Raw genomic sequence first — 23952 nt, forward strand, 5'->3', positions numbered from 1 at the left:
AATACGATCGCCTTTCTGTATGCAACCACTACGATCTGCCACCGAATCGGGCATAATCTGTGCTATTGTTATGGCACGACCGCATGGTGTTTGTGGTCCTAAAATAATACCGGAACCTTGACTGCAATCCAATAATACCGGAAATGTTTCAGCTCGACAAATGCCCATATTGCTAGTGTGATGCAAAGCGTTTGTGCCGACAACGGATGTGCTACTATTGCCACCAGCGCTGCCACTGCTACCACCGCTTGCACTGCTCCCTGGCCCACTACTGCCACCGCTACTATTGCCACCGCTTTCGAGTGGTAGCGAACTTTTGCGCACAAAACGCTGTCGTTGTCGTGATTTGCGCGATTCCAGCGTACTGAAGCCGTATTTTGGACTGCCGAGAGTTGTGTGACCTAAAAGTACAAAAAAAAAAAATATGGAAAATGTTTAGATGAAAATCACTTTGATATGGTGTGCTCAATATTTTAGTGTGACTATTTTTAGGTATTCCCCCAAGATTCGTTGTTCAACTGCTCGGATGCAGCAGATTTTTTAATGGAAATTAAGTGTTCACTCACGCGTACCCAAAAAATATTTATGTGTTTCTAAAGGTTTTACAGTTTTTTTTTTTTATATTTATATAAATTATATTTATTATAATTTTTTCAGTATTGTTTCTTGATATTTTTTTTTTGTGTTTGATTTGTTTTTAAAAATTCAGAGTTAAAAAGTGTGCCCATACCCCAGAAAATTCCACAGAAAAGCTGCAAACAGATTTTCGAAAATATTACTCAATGGCAGCTAATAAATACCTCAATACAAATCTATAAAATTCTTTATTCTTTTTGGAAGAAAAGGGGAAGAGTTTTTAAATTTGTTTAATTTTTTTTTTGTCTAATTTTTTGAAATACTCGAAAGATCATCAAGTTCCTGTCGGAAGTGTTAATTTGTGCACAAGTCGAATGTTGAACTTTTGCTTCCAAATTTGGAGAGAAAATTTGTTTAAATGTCAACGCCGAATAAGAAGTTTTTTGATTCTATTATTGACATTTTATTTTTCATAAGAAAAAACATGTTTAATTTTTTAAGTCCACAAAAATTTTAATTAAGTTTGATAGTAGTATTTTTACTAAATAAATTGACATTAATGAGAAAAAGCTCTATGTTGACTATAGCCGAGTCTAGGGTAATCACCAAATGTTAGGTCTACATGATGAACTACAATGTTAACTCTACATGGTTAGCTGGACTCAGTTTCCTTGACTACCGGAAATTCCATAAATTTTACTAGATAAATGTACATTAAGAACTAAAAGCTCCACGTTGATTACAAACAGTCTACGTGGGGTCTGTACCTATACTAAGCTGGTGACTAATCTGGATTATTTATGATTATAAATTACTTGGCTATTCTCTCTTTCGATAATTTATGATACATAAAGAAATACTAAAATACCACAATTGATCTACAAGACCTATTAAAAAATGATGATTACACGAAACTGTGCCCGTAACTAAAATTAACCACTCCTTAATATTCGATCAAATAAATTGTACTAAAACTTATCCAGAACAAAATTCGCAATATAAGAAAATCTAGCCAAGCCACTCAATCTTCTCCATAAATCAGAATAATTCCACCATCACATCCAAATGAAATCCATCAAAAGCCATAACAACAACAAGAAAAATTAATGTTTGAAATTAAAAATAGCAAATCACATAAAACCCAACTGACTAAGTGTCGCCGATTACATTAAATATGGTAACATGTCCAACACATTGACAAAGATACATTCATATTAGACTTTACTAATTATACTCAACACAATCTTTAAAATCGGGCCGACACAACAACAAATCAGCAGCCTCCCTCGATCGTTTGATTTCATTAGCTGGCCAAGCGCTCCCCTTTTAATGTATTTTACGATCGACAAATGTCACAAACTGATATTGACATAACTCAGAATGTTGCGATTATTGCTCAACTGTTTGTTGTTGCAGTATTGTTATAGTCACAAATGTTAATGTTGCTATAAATAATTATGTTTTCGCTAATAATGAAGTTTGAACTTCCCAACAAATACACATTAGCCTTGTGTCTTTAATGGCGCTTAAATAAAATACATTAAGACCGAAAAGTTTTCGGAAATTCTCATTTAAAATTCGCGCGCTGTATATTTCTCGATATTTTAAGTTTATGTAGTTTGGCAGCAATTAAGGACAATTACTATGCCAAAAATGAGCGCGATCTGTCAGACAGTTCGTTTACGGCAGCTGTTGAAACCAGTTCACCTCAGTAGTGCGTTGCGAAAAAAACAATGGAAAAAAATATTGGACAAAGAGTTTGCATCAAATTTTGTGTTTCGAACGAAATTTCGTGTGCAGAATCGTTGCGAATGCTACAAAAGGCTTATGGGGAATCAGTTTTATCGAAAACTCAAGTTTATGAGTGGTACAAAGCCTTTCAGGACGGTCGTACGACCGTCGAAGACATTTCGCAACGCACTACTGAGGGGAACTGGTTTCAACAGCTGCCGTAAACGAACTGTCTGACAGATCGCGCTCATTTTTGGCATAGTAATTAAGGACAGTGCTGCCAAACTACATAAACTTAAAATATCGAAAAATATACAGCGCGCGAATTTTAAATGAGAATTTCCGAAAACTTTTCAGTCTTAATGTATGTGAAATGTTTTTCAATTTATGACAGGCCGCACGCAAAAAAGTTACACACTATAAAACAAAAACAATAGAATTATATAACAGAGATTAAAAAAAATAATAATTAACAATTAAAATTAATAAATTTAATTTAATGAATAAATTTTATTATAAACAAATACAAACTAAATACCGCGAGGTTAGTAGAACGATCGATTTGGCAAAGCTTGTTAGGGTTTTGAAAAGTCAGTAGATGATAGGAGGCGATAGTGAAAAATAAAGAGAACTGAACATATCTTCCACAAACGCTCTAGTCTATCTTGATTAGAATATTGCACTGTGAAAGTCTATGAAGTAAAGAGCATAGCGGATGAACTAAACAGCATCGCATGGATAGCAGAACGATTTAGCAAAGCTTGTTAGGGTTTTAAAAAGTCACTGAATTGGTGTCGATGCTGAATAGTAAAGACAATTGAACACCTCTTCTACAGATGCTCTACTCTAACTTGATAAAAGCATTCCACTATAGAAGTAAAGAGCATATCGAATGAACTAAAGAGCACCATCGTGGTAATAGAATGATCGATTGAGCAAAGTATGTGAAGGTTTTGAAAAGTCACTGGAGGAAAAATAAAACCATGCTGAAAAACTTAGCATCCTCTTCAACCACAACTGCAAAAATTAGAGCTTAAAAGAAGAAATAAAAAAACTGAACACATCTTCTATAGATGTACTGGTCTGACTTAATTAAAGCATTCTGTTAAATCCCTACCACTGTATGGAAGTCTATGAAGTAAAGAGCATTGTAGCTGAACTAAAGAGCACCGTTTGGGTAGCAGAACAATCATTTAAAATAAGCTTGAACAGGTTTTGAAGTCACTGATATCCATGCTGAAAAATTAAGTATCCTCTTCAAACACGACTCCGGTAATTAGAGCTTATAAAAAGTAGTAAAGACAACTGAACACATTTTCTGCAGATGTACTGATCTGCCTTTCATTAAGGCATCCTATAAAATGCTTTCACTATGGTATTTATGGTATTTACTGGAATGCCTTCCACTCTATGTAAGTTTATAGACTGAAGAGCATATTGATACCACATATGAAAATCAACGTGTATAGTTGATCGGCTTAAATCTTATATGCGGGTTGTAGTATATTATATTAAGTAGCATGACTACTTAAACCATTTACTGGATTATTGTGGTTAGTAAAAATTAGGGACTTATACGCTACTAAAACAGCAAATAAAGCTTTGTCTCCACAAAAACGAAACAACCAATGACTTTCGAGTAAATTTCTAAAGTAAAAGCGTTTGGGTTAGTACGAGATATAAATTTATTTGCCAATTTTTAAGTAGCTTTTTTTATTTGTATAAGATTTATAATGAGATAGAAACAATTAGACAGAAAGATATGTTAAACAGTTCATTTTTGTTGAGTATTATAATTTTATTCAATTGAAACTTCATAGCCTCCCACACTATTGCGAAACAACTAACAAATCAGACTAAATTCTTTTTGTTAGATCAGTGCTTTCTCAAATAGATTAAATTAAATATTTAACAAATATTAAATAATTTTATTTAACAAATTTATTTAAAAATTTTATAATTTCACAAAAATATCTTTCGAAGCAATAAAATTTATGAATAAATCGTTGAAAAAATTTTCATGAACTCTTCTATGACTTTCGGTCATTTCGCCGATATTTGTTGACTAATTTCACAAAGTGTTTGTCAGTAATATTTTTCAATAATACTTAAAACATACATACACATTTTTCTAAGAAAAAACTTATTGTCATCGTAAAAAATCATTTATATATAATTTTAACGACAATATCTGCACTTGCAACTGCAGCGAAACCGAAAATATCTGCAATTTTTTTATAGTATTTATTGTATTTTTTTTGGATTTATAAGCTTATAAATAATTTTGTGCATTATTAATTTATTATTTTTTTTTTCTTAATAAACAAACAAATTATAAATTTGTTTGTATGTTTGCCCTTTAGGCGCCCCACAAGCTCTGAATGTGCCAAAGAATGCATAAAACATGATGTCGTCTGTCACTCAAATTTGCTTATAAACCGAAAAACCATTTTTCTAAGGAACGTTGTTTTTTTTTATTGAAATTATGACAACAAAAATCTGCATAACTGCAACATTCAGTTTCGGTCTTGAGTGAAACTCCTTAGAGGAGCGGCATTTATCTTCCACAGCTTTCACAAATCAAGTGCAACAGGCAGAGATGATTTCAGTCGTCAACACTTTGTTGCCCCGTTGACAGACAATTGCAAATTAATATGCAAGTGGGTGTAGTAGGAAAATGGAGTATTTCTTCAGAAATGTGAAAGGCTGAGTTATTATGTGAACATAACATTTCATTATTAATTTATTTAATCGATTTTATTACGTATTAACGTTTCAATAAGAAATTACAGAATCAAATTGTATGAAAACAATTAAAGTTAGGAAACTTTTACTGAATAGTAAAGCTAGGAAAAAAATTTATGAGATAATTACTGCAGTATTTCCAGTGGTAGGCTTTTAAAGAGATATACCTTCTCGTTTCTTAAGAGTAATACGTATATAATGTGATAAGAATAGTTGTCAAGTAGACAACTATGCGTAGGGTTATACGCATACGACCGCTACACACTTACTTACATATATGACCATTATAACTCATTATCGGTTCTCAGTCTAAAGCACCACTCCTTACCTCCATGCATGCTTCTGGTATACGCAGTGTATGGATTAATGTATGGGCTCATTAAGCATGTGTGGTGATGCTCCCTTCAATTGATCATCGGAGACATAGTCTATCTCTATGTCTTCTTATTCCAACCACCGCTTTAAACATCTTATTCGACAGAGTATTCTCCATTGATACTATATATATTCCTCTCCATCTTTCTTTATGTAAACATCAACTAACATAAACTACATGATGTAAAGCTTTTTGCCCACTTCTGAGCTTCATAAAAAATTTGATCAAATAGATCCTAAAGGTTTTTATATTTGTGAAACTAGTAATTGTACATTTAGGACAACAGCAGAAACAGAAGAAGAAACTGAAGTTTATAAATTATGTTCGTCTATTTTTTTATAGTTCTATTTTGAAATCTCTTTGTCATATTCCTAAACCGCAAATTTAGGACTACATATCTGTTGTGTCTTCTTGTTGGTAATTTTGACGCTCTCAGAAGCAGCTCATGGCACGCTGGCTAGCCCGGTATGCTCGCCGGTTTTGGGATGGGTTAATAATTCTTATATACTAAACAACATACATTTGTTTCACATATAATCAGGTCCAGCCATTAAATTTATTAAGATTTATAAATTCATAATTTAAAAACTGTGATTTTTATAATAATTAGTTCAAATAGTTTTTTATTAATATAAGTCAATTTTTATATTATTTAATGTCATAAAATATTGTGATATAGCTTACCTCTTCTAGCCAATGCGTGTGCAGGCATTATTTGCATTTGCGTATAACCACGTATTGTTGTATTATCCAGAAGAGTCATTACCTCATCTGGACTATAGGCAGAATTTTCAATAATCGTATCATCGATCGATAATACTTGATCACCGACTGATAAAGCACCGCATCTGCAAAATAGAAGACATGTTTAATAAGAAATTAATATAATTAATACATCAAACGATCTTTAGATTCCCTTGTTAGGGAGCTAACTGCTACTATGATAAGGATAAGAAAAATACTTCACGTCTACTTTATCAGTAAGGCTTTAACATGCCAGGGAATTTATTTGTAAAGAAGCGTACGCAGCAATAATACTGCTAAATGAATAGTACCTTAAGCTAAGTACCTTAAGTACCTTAAGGATTTATTTATTTATACATGATAACAGAGCCATGCGATATGCCTGCATAAGTCCGTAGAACCACCATTACAACATATTTTAATGCAGCTTTGCTATAAATTTTATTTCCCTCCAATATGCATACTTAAAATCTACACTGAGCTTTAACTACACTTAATATCACTAAGGATCAACAGAACTGATGTGTGACCTCAAACAAAAATGGCTTTACGTCAGGATAACCTCACAGAGATTAGGTTAACGTCTGTAAGGTTAACCTAATTTAACCAGACAAAATGCATTTTTGTATTTTACTCTGATTATTTTTTTTTCTTCTTCATTTCATTGCGTTCCTAGGGAAACATTGGGTACATACTCTGATTATTTAATTAGTTTTAAAATAATTTTTAAATATACTAAAGACTTAAAGATTAATGATGCGCTATTAAAATTTTAATATTTTAACATGCCATAAACATTTAAGAAATACTTCTTAACCAATTTATTTTAATTAATTGAGTAAAAGCCAAATTTTTCTCGTAAAACAATTACAAAAGCATTGAACTGAATTGTAGGAAGAAAACTTTTATTTTAGTTGCTCAGCAACAAATAATTACACTAAATAAATATTTATACATTTTTCAAATAGAAAAAAAAAATTCAACGAATTTTGAAGACTCACCTATCTGCAATGCTAGCCGGTAAAATGCTGGCAATATAAACACTCGCCGGACTCACTTCATCGATTTTTGTGTGATCATTATGTGTAATACTCGAGTAATTACACAATACCAAACCCAGTTTATCATTCATTGGGCGTTCAATCTCTATAAGCAAGGGACCCATAGAAAATTCTACACTCTGCACCACAGATACATCATATTCAATTGTCAGATTTGTATAACCGGAAATGTGTCCGCCACATTTGATAATTTGTTGCGCTTCCGCCAAAGTTTTACCAATAAGCGAAACCTAAGTGGCAAAAAAATATGTTACTTATAAATTATTGTTTAAATAAATAATTTTCTTATTAAACTTGGAAACGAATGCATCGCTAAATATGCAACAGGTGCAATATATCAAATATATATGCGTACTTATAGTGCCCGTCCTTTGCGTGCAATTGCATTTCTCTCTACCACATACTCACATTATCAACGCGCAGCAAACGATCGCCGGGTTTGATGCGTCCCGTCTTGTAAACAGGCCCATGCGGGCGTACATGCGTTACGATCAGTGGATAGTCACCGCCGCCACGTAGCGTTAAGCCAAGGCAACCGCTCTCGCGTTCCACAGTGATTTGCGCCAATTTCGATGTGACGCAAAGACTATTTTGGGAAACTGTCGGTTTATACGTTTCAATAGCAACCAAACCGAAGAAAATCATTTAGTTTTTGTTTTTTTTTTTTGTGATATTTTGGATTCATTTTCATAGTAGAACGTTGCATTGCACAAATTTTGATTTTGAATAAATTTTCCAATATTTTTTTTTATTTTTTCAATTTTTCATTTTGACGGATATGTGTGCATTCCATGGTGATTCGTTGAGGTGTTGACGGATGTGAAAGCGTGAAAAGTTTTGTTGCGTGGTTGTTAAAAAAGAAAAATTACAATTATATTAATTATTATTGTTGGGAAATTTGTAGCAATAAAATATGTAGAATTTTCTAGAAAATAAATAAGATGACCTAAACTATATATCTTCCAAATTGGGTTTTAAAATAAATTTCATCCTTGCCGAAAAATATTATGATTAGTTTTCACATTTATCAGCACTATAAAAAGACATCTCCCAGTTTTTTGCTTATTCATATCACAACAAACCCTTAATTAATCCGATCCGTCAAAAACAGACCTTAGCAAATTATCAATTAATCAATTATCAATTATATATAATGTGTTAGACAAAAATAAGAAATAATTTATTCAATAAAGCAGATGTATCCGGTTTCTTCAGTTTTTTAGCTCTAACATATAGATCGCTTTCAGTTGGTGTAATAATAATTTTACACAAATAAATTATTTTATTATTAAAATGTAGCGAAATATCTGCAACAATATTAAATATATTCAATATATGCATATTAAAAATACAAAACTAATTAATATATATATTAAATATATAATATACCTTAAAAATACTTTCGTAATATATTTGATTTGACTTTTAAATCTAAGCTATGATCAGTCCAGAAACTAAGTGCTCCGCGCTTCCTGCAAGACGAACTATCATAATTTCTGTTCCCTTAAAAATATTGTTGCAAAATCACTTTAACATACTTTAGTATTTGCAGTACTTTAGTATTAGTCTAAGGGTCAAAGTGCATCGCATCAAAAATAGGCAATCGTCAAACTAAGAATACGATGTTTTGTCTAAGGGTCTAATATAAGTTTACCGTCGCTCTAGCAAAATGTGCTATTCTGATTGCTGACACCCTAAAAAATGACTATAAAACATTTAGTTTTAATTTTTGTTACCATATTTTAAAGGTTTCAAACATCACAGAATAGCGTGTCTTTTAAAAGATGCGAAGCACGTAGACTCTTAGACAAAACACCGTAATCATGGTCTGATCATGGCTTCCTGTAACTTTCTTCTATTTGCGATTAAAACTACTGTTTCAAACTACCTTATATTTCAAACTATATACCAAAAATATATGAGCATTTAGATTAGGTACTTCATGGTATTATTAATTTCCAAAATGGACTCTTTTGAAAGCAATAAAATTAATTTTGATTGATTAAAGGGTTTTTCTGAATTTTATTGAATAATTCCGAAAATTCTAAATTTACATTATACTTATGGCGTTTTTGATTGGTAAATCTGGATCCAATCTAGATTTACTCTCGATCTGTCAAATTTTATTTTTTTTATAGTAATCTTAAATGTTTGTAATTGTTTAGTAGATATTTATATTTTTCATAAATACATATATCGAAACAAATCACAATTTATTTGTCATCATATAAAACAACTGTTAATTTCCATGTAATCTCACTACTCTGGCAAAATATCTAGAGTGTTATAAATCAATCTCGAGTGTTATACAGATTAAGCAATCGAAAATAAAAATTGAGCTAAAAGTGAATCCCGATAAAAAGGTTATCCCAGGTTTACCAATCGAAAACACTATTAAATTTTACATTATAACAGTAGTAGAGAACGTGTTGGATATAATGGATATTCAATAAATAAATAGGAATATATTAAAAAATTATTTTCTTTCTCCATTTCATGTTAATTAACTAGCTTCCAGTTAACTCCACCATGTTTATTGTTCAGTATTTTTTTTATAAATATTTAATCTAGTAAAAGTGTAAGTGGACTCAAAAACTCAATATGTATACAACCCTTATATACATCAAGAAAATGTTTAGCAACATGTTTATAAGCATTATATACTAGTATAGGTACAAATATTATAAACAATTTTTATTGATTACTCACTGTATTCGGGTAAAGAATATTCGATTTCTATTACAGCAGGACTGCCATCTCCACCGCTCAACATGCTCATTATATGTTGATTGGTTAACCCAATTGTTGAGATGCCATCAATCTGATGTATACGATCACCAGGCGCCAGAAAATCAGCAGCATGACCCAGTGGACTCAGCGCAGCGATAACAGGTGGATACGAAAGGTCGTTGCGTTCTGCAATATCATCAAGGAGAAAAATAACGATAAATAGATAAATAAACAAGACAAATGTTTAGTTTAATAGTTTGTGAAGCATACACTGTAATATGCAGAATGCATTACGGATTTTCTATTAAAAATGATTGAAATGTTTATTTACTTATGAAAGTTGCTGTGTGCATTTTGTTTACTTTTTATGAGCCATAAATGCATGAAGGAGGCACGAATCCAAATTTTAAGTGCACTTGAGATGCGGTCTGAAGTGTTATAAATTTGTGAGGTAAAAGTGCATAAATATAAATAAAAAAACCGACAAACTTTTACAATTTGTGTGTTAAGTTGTTTTGCGGCAATAAACTTTTGAGAATAAAATTTTATTTATAAGCTTAAATGTGTTCAAAATTATGTATAAATATGTTAATGATACTTATGTGTAATAAATAATATTTAAATGAACTATAAAATATGTTAATAATATTTTTCTTGTAATTTAACTTAAATTATTAAATTTGAAAATGTTTTTATTTAAGATAGAAAAAAAATGTGATGTTGTGTCATTGCTCGCAAAGCTTCAAATTATGCATTAATAATAATATTAAATATTATTAAGTATTAAGTATTCAGTTTATAATATTTAATGTTAATGAATGTATAAACAACTATGTTTTTATTATATTTTAATTTATTTTAGCAAAATGTTATTTAAATATTGTAAATATAAAAAAAATTTATTTTAATTTTTTTAAAAATATGTTTTTTTTTTAAAGTCATTTACTTTTTATTTAATTTTTAAGTAAAAATCTCATTTCCGCTTTTTTTCATTATTTTTATTATATTTTTTTTTTAACCAAAGGAAAAAATCATTCATAAAAGAAAAACTATTTTATTTGCATGATAATGGCTCCTTGCCAAAATTTCTGTTTTAAATCAAATCTACAAATTTATTTAAACTAAAAGCAAATACAGCAGAAAAAAAATAAAATAAAAACATTTATAAAGTAAAATAGTAATAATAATATTCATGACAACAATATTCAAAAGTAGACCAAAGTTGTCATTAACGTGAGTTAGTGTATTTTTTGTTTTATTTTTCTTAATTTTTTATATTTATTTAATTTTATTTTATTTATTTTTGCCGGCTCTGCCGATTTTTCATACTTTGCGCCATGTGGCAATTTTTCAAATGACAACGCATGGTTAGAATTTCGTCTAGAGTCTAGACATTTGGTCACTACTATAAAATCAAGGAACCAAAAAATATAACAGAAAAATACGAAATTTCTACACGACAACAATAGATACATTTCAATTTTTCATAAAGTTCATTTATGCCTAATCCACATTCAGACACACACACACACATACACGCTATAGATCATAACATCATTATTATAATGCCATAAAAAATATATCTGCAGCAGATTATAGATGCTTTTTTGTTAGATAAGATAAATATGATTTGTTGCTGTTGTTGTTTAGTTTTTAGGGGAGATGCTGAAGATGATTTATTTTGGCAGTCAACATGTATTTTGCGCTTTCATGGTATGAATCTGCATTTATCCATGCGTACAATATCCAAATACACACATCTATTTATACGAGTACGTGTACATTGGCAATAAGATTTTTATGCTGTAATTCCAAACAGAGATACTATGTCATTTTGATATATATAAATACTTGATTTTTAGTTGATAATAAACACCCACACTGACGTAATAAAAAGATATGTCAAAGTTTTTATGGAATCACTAAAAATATATTTAATAACTTATTTTTCACTCTCTCTCTCTCTTTCTCTCACACACTCTATGTCTTCAATAACAATAATATTGGTTCGAACAAGCAATAAAATAATCATAAAAATATTTTTATTAATATTGGATATAAAAACAAATTGTTCAGAAAATTTAAAATTAGTTCAGGTAACCTAGAATTATTTTTTATTATAGTGCATCCGAATTCTATTAATATAGTTTTAAAGAAAAAAACAAGATACTTAACACAACAAAATTCTTTAGATAAAGTTAATATTAATTACAAAAATTTTTAAATTCTAATTTAATATTTAAATTTATGAAATTAAATCATATCATATATGATATACATGACATGACATTATCTATAAATAATACATATATAACTAACGCGTCAATAAGAACTCTTCTGGACGCCTTCTGGATGACTATTCTTATTATTATTATTGACATGTTCAGAAACAACATTTATGAACTTAGTCTAATCATTGACCGTTGCGTAATGTCGTCATCGTTGTGTTGTTCCTTACCGAGGCAATTCTTCTTGTGAGAACTGAAATCCAATAGTATGTCAGACTCAATGATGGATTAAACCAGAGCGTCCCATTTCAGTGAGAGGACTGCTGTCTTAATAATGATTTCACGACAATAGTTTTAATAAAAAATATGAAAAAAGATTTTATAATAACATTTCAATTCGTAGTGACCATCATTACGTTATTACCGACTACCTAATTATTGCAGCAATTACTGACTACATATCCGATAGATCGGAGTAGGAACAGAAAAATGTTACTTGTACACTCTATCATAATCTGGGCGGTAATAAAAGGTATCTATTCGATGTATAGGTTGTAAATATCTATTTTCACCTAAATATTCATCCTGAACTAATGAGTGATTTAATAAAACTCTCAAGCTTATTAAAACGACACTAAGGATTACCCGTCCAAACTATAAGTATTATCCATTTATACAATGTATTGTAGGTACAATAAAAATTTCTTCAGTCAGCTTGCGTGCTTGTAAATTCTTGGTGATATTACAACGGTTTCACTTTTATATATCTAATATCGTGTTTACTTATGGATTGTGTTTCCAATTCCTAACATAATTCTCATGTTGTCAATCGGGAATATATTTTGGCTCTTATCTACCATCCTTCTGATATATATTTAGTTTACAATTTGTTTTGGTGATCATTTGTAGCTTATTTTTCATAGATATTGTTGCAATTAGGAAACTTTAGCTTGCCTTGAAATGATTATAGAATATTGGATAGAAATATAATTATATGATTGGACGTATATAACTACCATAATTACTTAAAAGTGCTTAAATCTAGTCGGTTGAGAAACCCTAAAAGAATATTGAATCTTCGCTTCAGTCAATAGTGTCCTAATTATGAGAAGGATGAAGAAAGTTAATCACATATACTTGGTCATTGTCCAGCGTTTGCTGAATCTTTATTAAATATATTATTCAATTACTTTTTCGAATATTTAAGCAAATGAATGTCTCCTTACAAAATATATTAGGCATTATTAAAGATACCAGATGGTTGAAAAATCTTCCACTCTCATACGACAACTAATACAATCTAAGCTCACTATAACAGATACACAGAACGACTTTTGACTAACTTTTTTTAATATTCTAAAATAGTTTTACTATTTTCTTTTAAATAATTATATATTCATATATATATACATATTATTTTATTTTTATATAATTATTAATTACAAATATTAAATTATTTTGTTATTCAATTTCATAAATTGTGTTCTCATTAAAGATACTGAATTCATTATAAACTTAAATATATCCTATAAATTGGTTTATGTGTTTCGAATATAAATCATTTCAATATAGAAATATTTGCGCTGTCAATTATTATTAAAAATTTATTCACATACTCGTATATCTTATAGTCCATATTTTTAATGCAAAAGTTATAAATCATATAGAAGCTTAAGAGTTTATTAATTTTTATGAGCAATTTCCAAAGAAATATGATTTTTTCGCTTGAATTATAAATTTTTTTTTTAATTTATGGTAAAATTTGTTCATATTTATTTCAACTGAATCTTCACATCATACTACTATTAGGTAATAGAATATTATATTAAAGCTCTAAGTTAAAAGCAATAAATAATTTAGTATTTATGAAATAAATTTATATATATAATATAATAAATATAAATACTCTACCTAAAACTATTAAACGCAAATAGAGTGATTTGGACATAAAAAGACATATTGTCAAGAAATAGTTATTAAATACATATATATAAGTAAGGTTTCATATTGAGTCAAAAAAATTATTGAATATAAGTCTACAAAGCTTTTACTGGTCTCTCTACCTAATACTTAAAAATTTACGAATAAACTACTACGCAAATTAGAATTAATAAACCAAAGGTATTCACTAATTATTATAAAAAGGTAATAAAAATATAATTATGTAAATAAATAATGACATATAAGTATTAACTTCATGTTTTTTTTTTTGGTTTCATGCATAGCATTCACTAGTAAATGCTCAAAAAATAAATGCAGAGTAAGCTAGAATTATTAAGCATAGTCTAGAATGTTCAAAAATGCTAGACATGCAGCAAACAGTCTTATATTTTTTAATGAAGACTCAATAGCATATACATATAAGGAGTTTTGGAGATAGGTACCATAACTTTATGATTATACACTAAATATAATGGATCTCTTTTTCTATGAACTATTGATTAGTTTGCAAAAAGACTCTATGAATGAGTTTCTGTGTAAGTTACTGCGAATTCTATATGCATATATAAAAGATAGTCTTTTGTTTTGTAAAGAAAAGTCAATGGCATATACAAAGCGATAATTTTGGAGATCAACGCAGAGCTCTTGAAATATTTTGAACCACTTCGCACACTATATATAATAGATTTTTTTTATTTAATGTTTTCTATGAACGTTTAATTAGTTTACAAAAATCCCAATAAATGAATCTTAGTACACGCCACTTTGAGAACCAAGAGAATATATAAAGAACTAGTCACTTAGCAGATATTAAAATGTGTTCTGAAAGAGATTAACAATATATCGTGTAAAGTAAGCCCTTGAAAGTAAGCCCAAAAAGTGTTACTTTTATCCTACAGCTAATAGTATAGTATAGTATAGTATAGTATTATAGCAATTGAAGCAGTTACTTAATATTATTCAGTTTAATAATATTTTAATTTAACCTTTTGCTACGTATTTCTTTATGGTTATTCTGATGCTCTCATATTAAAAGCAATTATATTTTAGATCATTTTAAAAATAAATTGTAGTAGTTTTCTATAAATAGGTCAACACATTAACTAAATCCAGCCAAGGTTGCTAAAAAAATCAGATAAGGAAAAGTATTGATTAGAAGTACATTGTCCATTATAATGGACAGTCTGACTGAAGCTGCTAACAATATTTTGCTTTTACTTATTCATAGCGGTTGATCTTCGATCTTGTCAACCGAGTTATCACTAATTTGATACTTTCTAATGCATTATTTAATAAAAAAAGCTTATAATTATAGTTTGATGAATTTATATTTAATTAGAATTTTAAAATGAAATCACTTAACCTATCCCACATGTTTTTAGACTTTATATTTACGTTTTCAGAACTCTTACGACATAATTATTTTTAAACTAACCGCAGTCATTAATGACTATATATCAATATTGACAGCTGTCAAATCTGTACAATAATTACATACGCATCAAAATAAAGGGTAGAGCATTCGTTTTAAATTTTTTTTAAGCAATTATGATCCAACGGAAAATCATGTATACACAAGTTTTCCCATTTCATCAAAATTTCCCCGAATATTATTTTAATGCTGGAATGCAACAAAAGTTGTCAGATTTTTTCCTATTAATAATAGATAAAAATATTTTAAACGTACTCTTTCTTAATTACATCTGCTACGGGTACTCAAATTGCTTGAGGCCCATCCCTCCCCTGCCGAGGCACATACTTGTTTGCATGTCAAAGGCTTATGTCAAATTTTTGAAAATTTGTTGACGCAACGCGTGGCCGCCTGAGGCAAAACGCTCGCAACTTCAAATGCTCGGCTCATATTTCGAAATAAACAAATCATTCCGAAATCAAAATCAAATCATTTTCATCAAATATTATAATTTATATAAATTGAAAAAATCTTTATAATAATATTTTTATAATGTAGCATTTAACTGAGGGTGCGATTTGGTATTTTATCTGCCGCTACTGAAGGAAACGATCACTTAAGTTTAATTACTGCAATTACATTGAGTGTACAAATTGATCATTGACTTTAGGGGAAGGGATTAATGAGTCTGAGCCTAAAGTGGTTTGAAGTATTACTATTTTTAACTTACCTGCAAATGTGATGCCCATATTGGGTGCATTATCACGTGGTAATGTGATTGTGGCGTAAGTGGTTCCGCGTTCGGGTGCCAAACCAGAGTCTTCAGATTGTGCGGGACTCATGGCGCGATCAACTGTAAAGAGAAAGAAAGAAAAAATAGTAGTAATGTAAATGATGATATCTTAAAATAAAATAATTTCACGTTTTCATAAATGTTTCATATATTTTTTTAAAAACTTTAAACAAACTATAAGTGCAGTGGAAATATTATCGATAGTACGTTTTAATTTCATTAACACCATTTTTAATATAAAGAATATAAAGAAGTAATATAAAGAAGAAATCTTGGTAAAAGTGGAAGAGTACTCGCTTATAAAGCGGAATAGTGAAAGGATATTAGACCATCGATCGAGATACAATACCCAAATACCTGGAGCAACAGGAATTTGTTAAACTTACAGCAAACCGTTGGGTAAGCTATAGCTACAAATGAAGTACCTTCATGTAAACGACAGAAGGTACTCATGAATTATTGCAATCTTAGCAATTTAATTAGGGACAGAGTCGGGATATTGCTTGTCATTAACGTGGCGTCAATAAGAGTAATAAAGGAGCTTTCTTTCAGAAATTTCGTTGGGTAGTAACTATTTTCAAACTTAATTAAAAACACAAATGACTGGGTTTGCTCTACCCTACATCTTATTCCAAGCCTTATATTTCGTAATATATATGCATTACATTGATCAAAGCTTTTCCTTTAGAAGTTGACATTGTAGTAATCTTCATGATATCTTACTATAATTGACCATATTAGATCAGATTATACCGGCGATGCAAAGAGTATCTACTTAGGCCTATTGGCCCATTGTTTTACAGCATAATGGAGTGACTCAGGGTTTAAAAATACTTGGACCATATTAACAGTAATGGAAAAACAGTTCTCATGGATATATGATAGAAGAAAAGTGGAACTATTTTTTGGAAGGTTTTAACAGCAAAATTTAATAATAATCTTCCCCGGATAAACAATGCAGAATTATGATCATCATTATCAGATATGAGTTATTAACTGCAATGATCATTTACGTAAGAATATTATACTTTTATTAAGAACTATACGCCATATTATTAGTATATTCTTATTGTTTTATGACAGACTTTAAAAAAAAGTTATTGAAACAACATAATATTTCTCTGTAATAATTAAAATTGAATGCAGTTAATCTAAAAAAAAATATTTTGAAATTTTTATAAATATTTTTGTTAACATTTTTATGCAGTTTTCTTAATGTTGCGCAAATGTAAACAATTTTTATATAAAAAACTGAAACAAAAACTTTTATTGAATCTTCAGGGCCCCTTTGGTGGTCTCGGCACGTTAACACATGTCTTGAAGATTTTTTGGTATCGTTTTTTATTGTTGCTCAAGTGAATGCGCAAAATTGCATTATGAGAAAAAATGGATCACGTTGTGTGCATTGAGATACAATAAAAGTATCTTAAGCTAATGGAATGAAAATCTGCTTGAGAAAAATATACTAAAGCTTTTTTGTTTAATAAGTATGCAGTATGTTCGAGGTAATCAGGAGTTTGTGTTTACAAATTTATATATTGAATAAAAATTGAATAGTATAAATGTTTGGTTAGATATTATGAAAAAATATATATGTAAGAAAATATATATAAAAACTTATATATTTTTGTTATGTATTTTTTGTGTGTTATCATACATAAAATAAATTATATTAATTATTAAAAATATGCATATAAATCTTCAAACAAACGTGCGTAACGAAAGTTCTATGTTCACATCAAAAGCAGGAGTTCTTTCGCCATAGCAGATTGGTCTTTTTTTTTAGAAGACCAACCAACAAATTCAAAAGATCAAAGACACAAGTCACACCAAAGCGCTTAGATGGAAAAAATGCAATTTCTTGCATCCGCAGCATAGCAAATGCGTATTCACCGCAACGCATGACCAATCCAATAATTCGTCTTCAGATGACGTTAGTACGATAGCCAAATCTAAGAATTCGTTGCGGGTGGACAATAATTTTCTTTAGACAAAAAAAAGCCGCAACATTGTAAAAGGCACCAATAGGCATTGCAAAAACCATCCAATAAATTGCAACTTAAGCAACTACAAGTACAACAACAACCAATGCAGATATTGCAGACATTGCAGCAACATAAAAAGATACTTCAACATCTGTTGCAGTGGTGACTGCAGTAGCTGCGGCCACTTTACTCAACTGTTGGATTTTTTGCTGAACAAGTCGACAAAGATTAAAGAGTTGAAATGAGTTACTTGTTCATTGTAAAATGTATTTAAGTTGACAGAATGTGATCTGTGAAATATATTCATCATAATCATAATTCATTGCATTGCATTCAGTTAATATGATTTAATAGAAAGGGGTTATTTCGTGAAGGAAGTGTGCTTCATTGACGTATATAATAACTACTGCGCCCATTGAGCACCGTTTTTGCTTCTTCTTTTTTTTGTTTTGTTGGGATCTGTGTCAATTATGAGAAGTTATTTTATTAACATTGCAATGAGAATTGCACTGAAAGTTTTTAATATGAAAACTAAGTTGTATTAATTTTTTTTTTACTAAGCAATGATGTTACGAGAAGTATAATATTATTATTAATGGAAATATAACCAAATCGAACAGCCAACAATTAATAAATTGAAAGTCAGCTTCAGCATAACATATATATGTATATACAGTGAAAACTTTAATAAATGAATGTTCTCTTATTTCAACCTTATTTTATTTAATCTTATTTTATTTTAAAATTTATTTTATTTTTAGAGGTACAGTGGAAGTTCTCTTATATGAAGACCGACGAGACCAACAATTATATCCGGTTAAGAATAAACTCCATTTGGGGTACAGTTTCAATGTCGGATATATATGCAATAAAAGCTTTATTAAACATGTAAACCTTATTCTGTATAGTCATTAAATAAATAAAAATAAAGCTAAAATTCAAAAAATGTAGTTTATTACTGCTTTTCCAACTTACAATTAGTAGTAAACACATACGGACTGCAGAGTTACGGACCCGTAAAAATAAAACAAAAGTAAACCAGAGTTTTCTTAAAAACTGCAATTCAAATTCAATTGCTTAACGCATTAAAGAGTGACAAAAAGGTCTCCAAAGATATCTAGTCCTTGATCTTTGAAGAGATCAAAAATCGACCTAAAATCGAAAAAAAATATAGAAAAATTCAAAGGAAATACATTAATTAAGCACCATTCCCACTTCAAAATAATAACACGTGACAGTAGTAAATTTTTGAGTCTGTTGTAAGTTTGCAGTAGATATTTTTAATGTTGGGTCCGAGCCTTACAGCATATTTGAAAAAATAAATTTTCCTCACAGGAATATAAGATTGTTGACGAAAAATGTACATTAAAAAAAATTTGACTAAATGAATATATAATAAATTGCTGTTCTTCTTTTCTTTTAGTTTGAAATATAAATCCTCTCAATAACTACATATCGGAGATCGTTACTATTAGTATCAATATATTTAAATCTTTACTTTATATTATAAACCTTTATTTTAATAAAAATGAACACTGATATCTTATGAACTTTTATTTCTGTGCAATTGATAATCAAAATCTTAAAATATCCATTTTATAAATTTATAAACCACTTTGTATTCCGATAATAAATTTAAATTCTATTAAGTAAAGCGTCTTAAATCATTTAAAAAATTTTCTACAAAATAATGGAATTTTTCTTTATAATTAATGAAGATCGAGCACTTTGCGAATTTCATAAATTATTTTTTTTTTAATATCAAAAACAGATGCGACGACCTTCAAAAATCATAAAAGAATCCAGAAGCAATTAGATAATAAAAAATAGATTGCAACAGAGATTTCATTTCAATCGGAGAATTTTTGTTAAATTAAATTAAATTTTTATAATGCCAAGAAAATTAAAAACGATGTCAAAAACTGTAATGGAATTTCCATTTATCTTGCATAATTAATTAGTGTAAAATTTTTGAAAAACTTCATGAAAATATAATCCAATTATGAATTATGCTTGCATTTATGAGATACTCTTAATATGATTTTTAATTTTTATTAAATAATGTAAAAAACATACGTTTAATTTTCTTAAGCCAGACAAACTCAATAAATTGATTATTAAATTTTTATAGAGATGAATTTTTCTTACATATAAAATTATTTCATTTTTAGTGTTTTTTTTTAATTTGACTTTATTAACCTTCGTAATTTGTGTATAATACTCGTAAAACCAAAGAAATTTAATGACTTTTTTATTTAATGTGGAAAATAAAGAGAGATTATAGGTATTTTATAGTAGCTATTTTTTTTAAGACTGTTAGGAGTTTTTAAAATATAAGTAGGTTAATGATTTTTTTGGAAACTATTACACTTATGCCTCTAACAAAGTAAGAAAAACACTTACATTGGGTAGTCCATATCCTATGATAACCATTTAAAACTATTTTGTTAAAGAGTATATATAAACAAATTAAAATTTATCCCAGTTTCATCCTCCAGTAAAATATAGATCTTATAAAAATTTTTAAATACCAGATCCTTAGTCATTGAAAAAGTTATGAAACTAGGCAACTCTACCAAACCTTGTTGGCTTATCACATTGAACTTATGGTGGTAGTGATAAGAGTAAGGATAATAATTTATATGATTCTCTAACTTAAATATATTAAATTCGTAAATTACATAAAAAAAATTTAAAATCTCTTCTCTGTTGGGACTGTTGGAAAATAAGAAATGGGAGACAGGTCAGATATATAAATAAATAGACATATAGATAGAGAAATAGGCAAACAGGGAAAGTACGTACATTTTAATAAAAAAAATTGTCTTTTTGAATCATTATCGTTATTAAAGATATTGTTATTATAAGACAATTTAATCCCATCGAAGTATTTTTTTTTACATACGAGGTATTTTAGTACATAAATACGTTATATATATATTATTAATATAGAATGTTAGTAAGTTAAGCAAACTATTCGATGATCTTAGTTTAACGGTACTTAAAGGAATCCAAAAATGATAAAGCACTACAACTTGGAAAAAGGTTTATCTTAGTATAGCCCACTGTATTTTATGAATATGAAAAGTGAAACATTATTCTTATCCAAAATATAAATACCCTCTCGGTTCTAGTATATATAGTTTTTCTAAACATTCCATCTCTGGTTTCGATTTTACCTAATGAGATTTGAGTGCCTTTAGAACAATTTAATAATCAATAAAGATATATATTCTTTGGTTTTGGTATCAATTGAGTTATCTTGAAACCGGTTCGAAACTAAAACTGTAATTCTATAAAGCACCGCTATCTAAGATGGTAGCATTCAACACAATCTAGTTATGTTTAGGAAAAAGGTGTAAAAGATTGAAGATCTAAGGATGCTTGTATTAGATTCAGCTAAATAAGTGAATTAAATGTAAATTATGTAAAATATTATCTTATTCATTATAATACGAAGGCGAATAATTGTTGACAATCCTAAACAGTTATATATATTATTTATATATTGTAATTATTTAGTTACCTTCGATACTCAGGCTTTAAATGAGCTTTTCAATTAGAAAAGGAAATCAAGAAATCTAGTGAAACACTAAAATAGAGGATCCACAATTGCTTTAAATTCACCCACTTTAACCATAAATACTATTAGATATATATTTTATTAAGACAATAACTAAACCTACTCATATATAGTATGAAAATAAACAATTTAAGAAATGTAAGTACATTTTATAAATTCACAACAATTACGCCAACCACAAATTTTAAACAAATATTATTTTTCAATATGTTTTCTTTTTATTTTTTAAAAATATTTCAATTCAAATTTTTTTTGTTTTTATTCCGAAGCTAACATCTTGAGTAAACAAAGCACCTTTTCAATTTCCAAAAGTAGTTTGTAGAACAAGCAGAGGAAAGTACTTAAATGGAAGGGCGAAGGTTATTTTACAATATTGAGAAAAAAAAAAGATTTTTCTTATGTTAAATAGATTTTTAAGTATTTTTCTGAATATATTTTCGAATTTTTCAATAATATTTTTTTTTTGCTGCTTTTCTTGAAATATTGAACACGAGCGGCGCGCTTTTCATACGAAATGTTGCTTGAAAACAACAGCAACAAGCGGAACAACAATCGAGTGCGGCCACCAAATTGCGTGCGTTCCACTTCATTTACGCATCCGTTCTGTCGAGTTCTGGTATCTTTTAATAAAAACATAAATACATACTACGTTTATATTGTATAAGATTCATATACACAATATATTTTTTTTTTTTCTTAAATTTTTGGAAAATTATTTAATGCTCTTATATGTGATTTTATTGCTTTTTTATACTACAATTTTAAGTATTTGGTATACTTAAGTATAAATAACAAAATAAAGAGGAGAATATTATATGTAGATACTCTGGTTTGATATTAATAATAACATTGATTAACATTTGAAATACAAATGCATAGCATAGGACTATAGTCATATCCTGAGAATCATAGCATTTACTTTTAAAGAAACTTGCAATATCATCTGAAATATCTAAAAGTCCTTTATTACGAAGTATCAAATAGTAATTAATACTTTTCAATTAGATTTCTAGCAGATAGAAATATCAAGTACTAAATAAATGTTTCACATTTTGTTTAATGTATGTATAATAGATAACTGAAATCTGAGATTAATATTATACAAATCACACAAAAAAAAATTCTAACAAAAAGGATCTCATATGTAAATAGATAACTAAGTGAGGTAAAACGTTTGAAAACAAACAATACCAAGCTAGCTTCAAAATTCGTTTAATATTACAGTTCTTTATTGGAACTAATATAATCTTACAACTTGTAAAATGCATTTACTCACACGAGATCTTGACCAAGTTCTAAAGATAATGTGATGTGTCATGTATACAAACAACCAGATAGGTGTTTGAATATTTGGGAGACACTCCGATATTTTAATTTATTTATTACTTAACCGAAGAAGTTACATATAACTTATCTAAGTATCTTTACTACAGATATCAGTAAGCAAGGTACTTAAGAATCAATTCATGGAACAATTAATTTAAATTTATTTAATACGATGCAAACGTGTAATATTCCGTATGTACAACTATTATTTTACTAAAAATTCTAACTAAAGTACCAGCAAATAATACTTATAGGAATCAGACTTTGAAACGCATAACCAAGTCGTGTAATTTTTTCTGATTTCTGGTGTACCATTAATGCGACTATTCTCCTACTTATAACTGTATCTCAAATTTCATTTTACAAGAATTATAAAAATTAAATCGCGGCAGTTTTAATCTAGATTATATGTCCCGTAAGAAAGATTACAGAAAACATTTTGCTGTTATGTATGGGAGTATTCGACAGGAAAGTAACTCATAAGATCTTTATTTCTCTACAAGATAGCATGATGATCATTTGAACTTTTTGACGACATTAATATCGTTTAACAAATTTATACCCGACGGCTTCGCTGACTTGGTCATATTGTTAAAAAGGATGACGCCAGTTCAGCGAAAAAATATGATTCAAATAGTGTTTGTAGAAAGAAGACGTATTGATTGTCCATCAAGCGTCTACAATGGAATAATTAAGTTGAGTAAGCACTTACCATACTTGAC

The 23952-nt window shown here is 28.9% G+C and overlaps 1 protein-coding gene across 1 annotated transcript in view; it reads right to left on the bottom strand.

Moving 5' to 3' along the window:
• The window catches only part of LOC119666904 (glutamate receptor-interacting protein 1-like), a 36462-nt gene extending 19673 nt beyond the window's left edge, over positions 1–16789 (bottom strand). Inside the window, exons 1-7 of the mRNA XM_038076183.1 lie at positions 16723–16789; positions 16274–16396; positions 9943–10149; positions 7642–7832; positions 7174–7463; positions 6113–6276; positions 6–401 (exon numbers count right to left, since the gene is read on the bottom strand). Of these exons, the coding sequence (XP_037932111.1) occupies positions 6–401; positions 6113–6276; positions 7174–7463; positions 7642–7832; positions 9943–10149; positions 16274–16396; positions 16723–16789 (1438 nt within the window). The remainder of the gene's footprint in view (positions 1–5; positions 402–6112; positions 6277–7173; positions 7464–7641; positions 7833–9942; positions 10150–16273; positions 16397–16722) is intronic.
• Between the last annotated feature and the right edge of the window lie 7163 nt (positions 16790–23952).

Source organism: Teleopsis dalmanni, chromosome 1 (genome assembly GCF_002237135.1).
Source record: "Teleopsis dalmanni isolate 2A chromosome 1, ASM223713v2, whole genome shotgun sequence".
Classification (NCBI taxonomy): domain Eukaryota; kingdom Metazoa; phylum Arthropoda; class Insecta; order Diptera; family Diopsidae; genus Teleopsis; species Teleopsis dalmanni.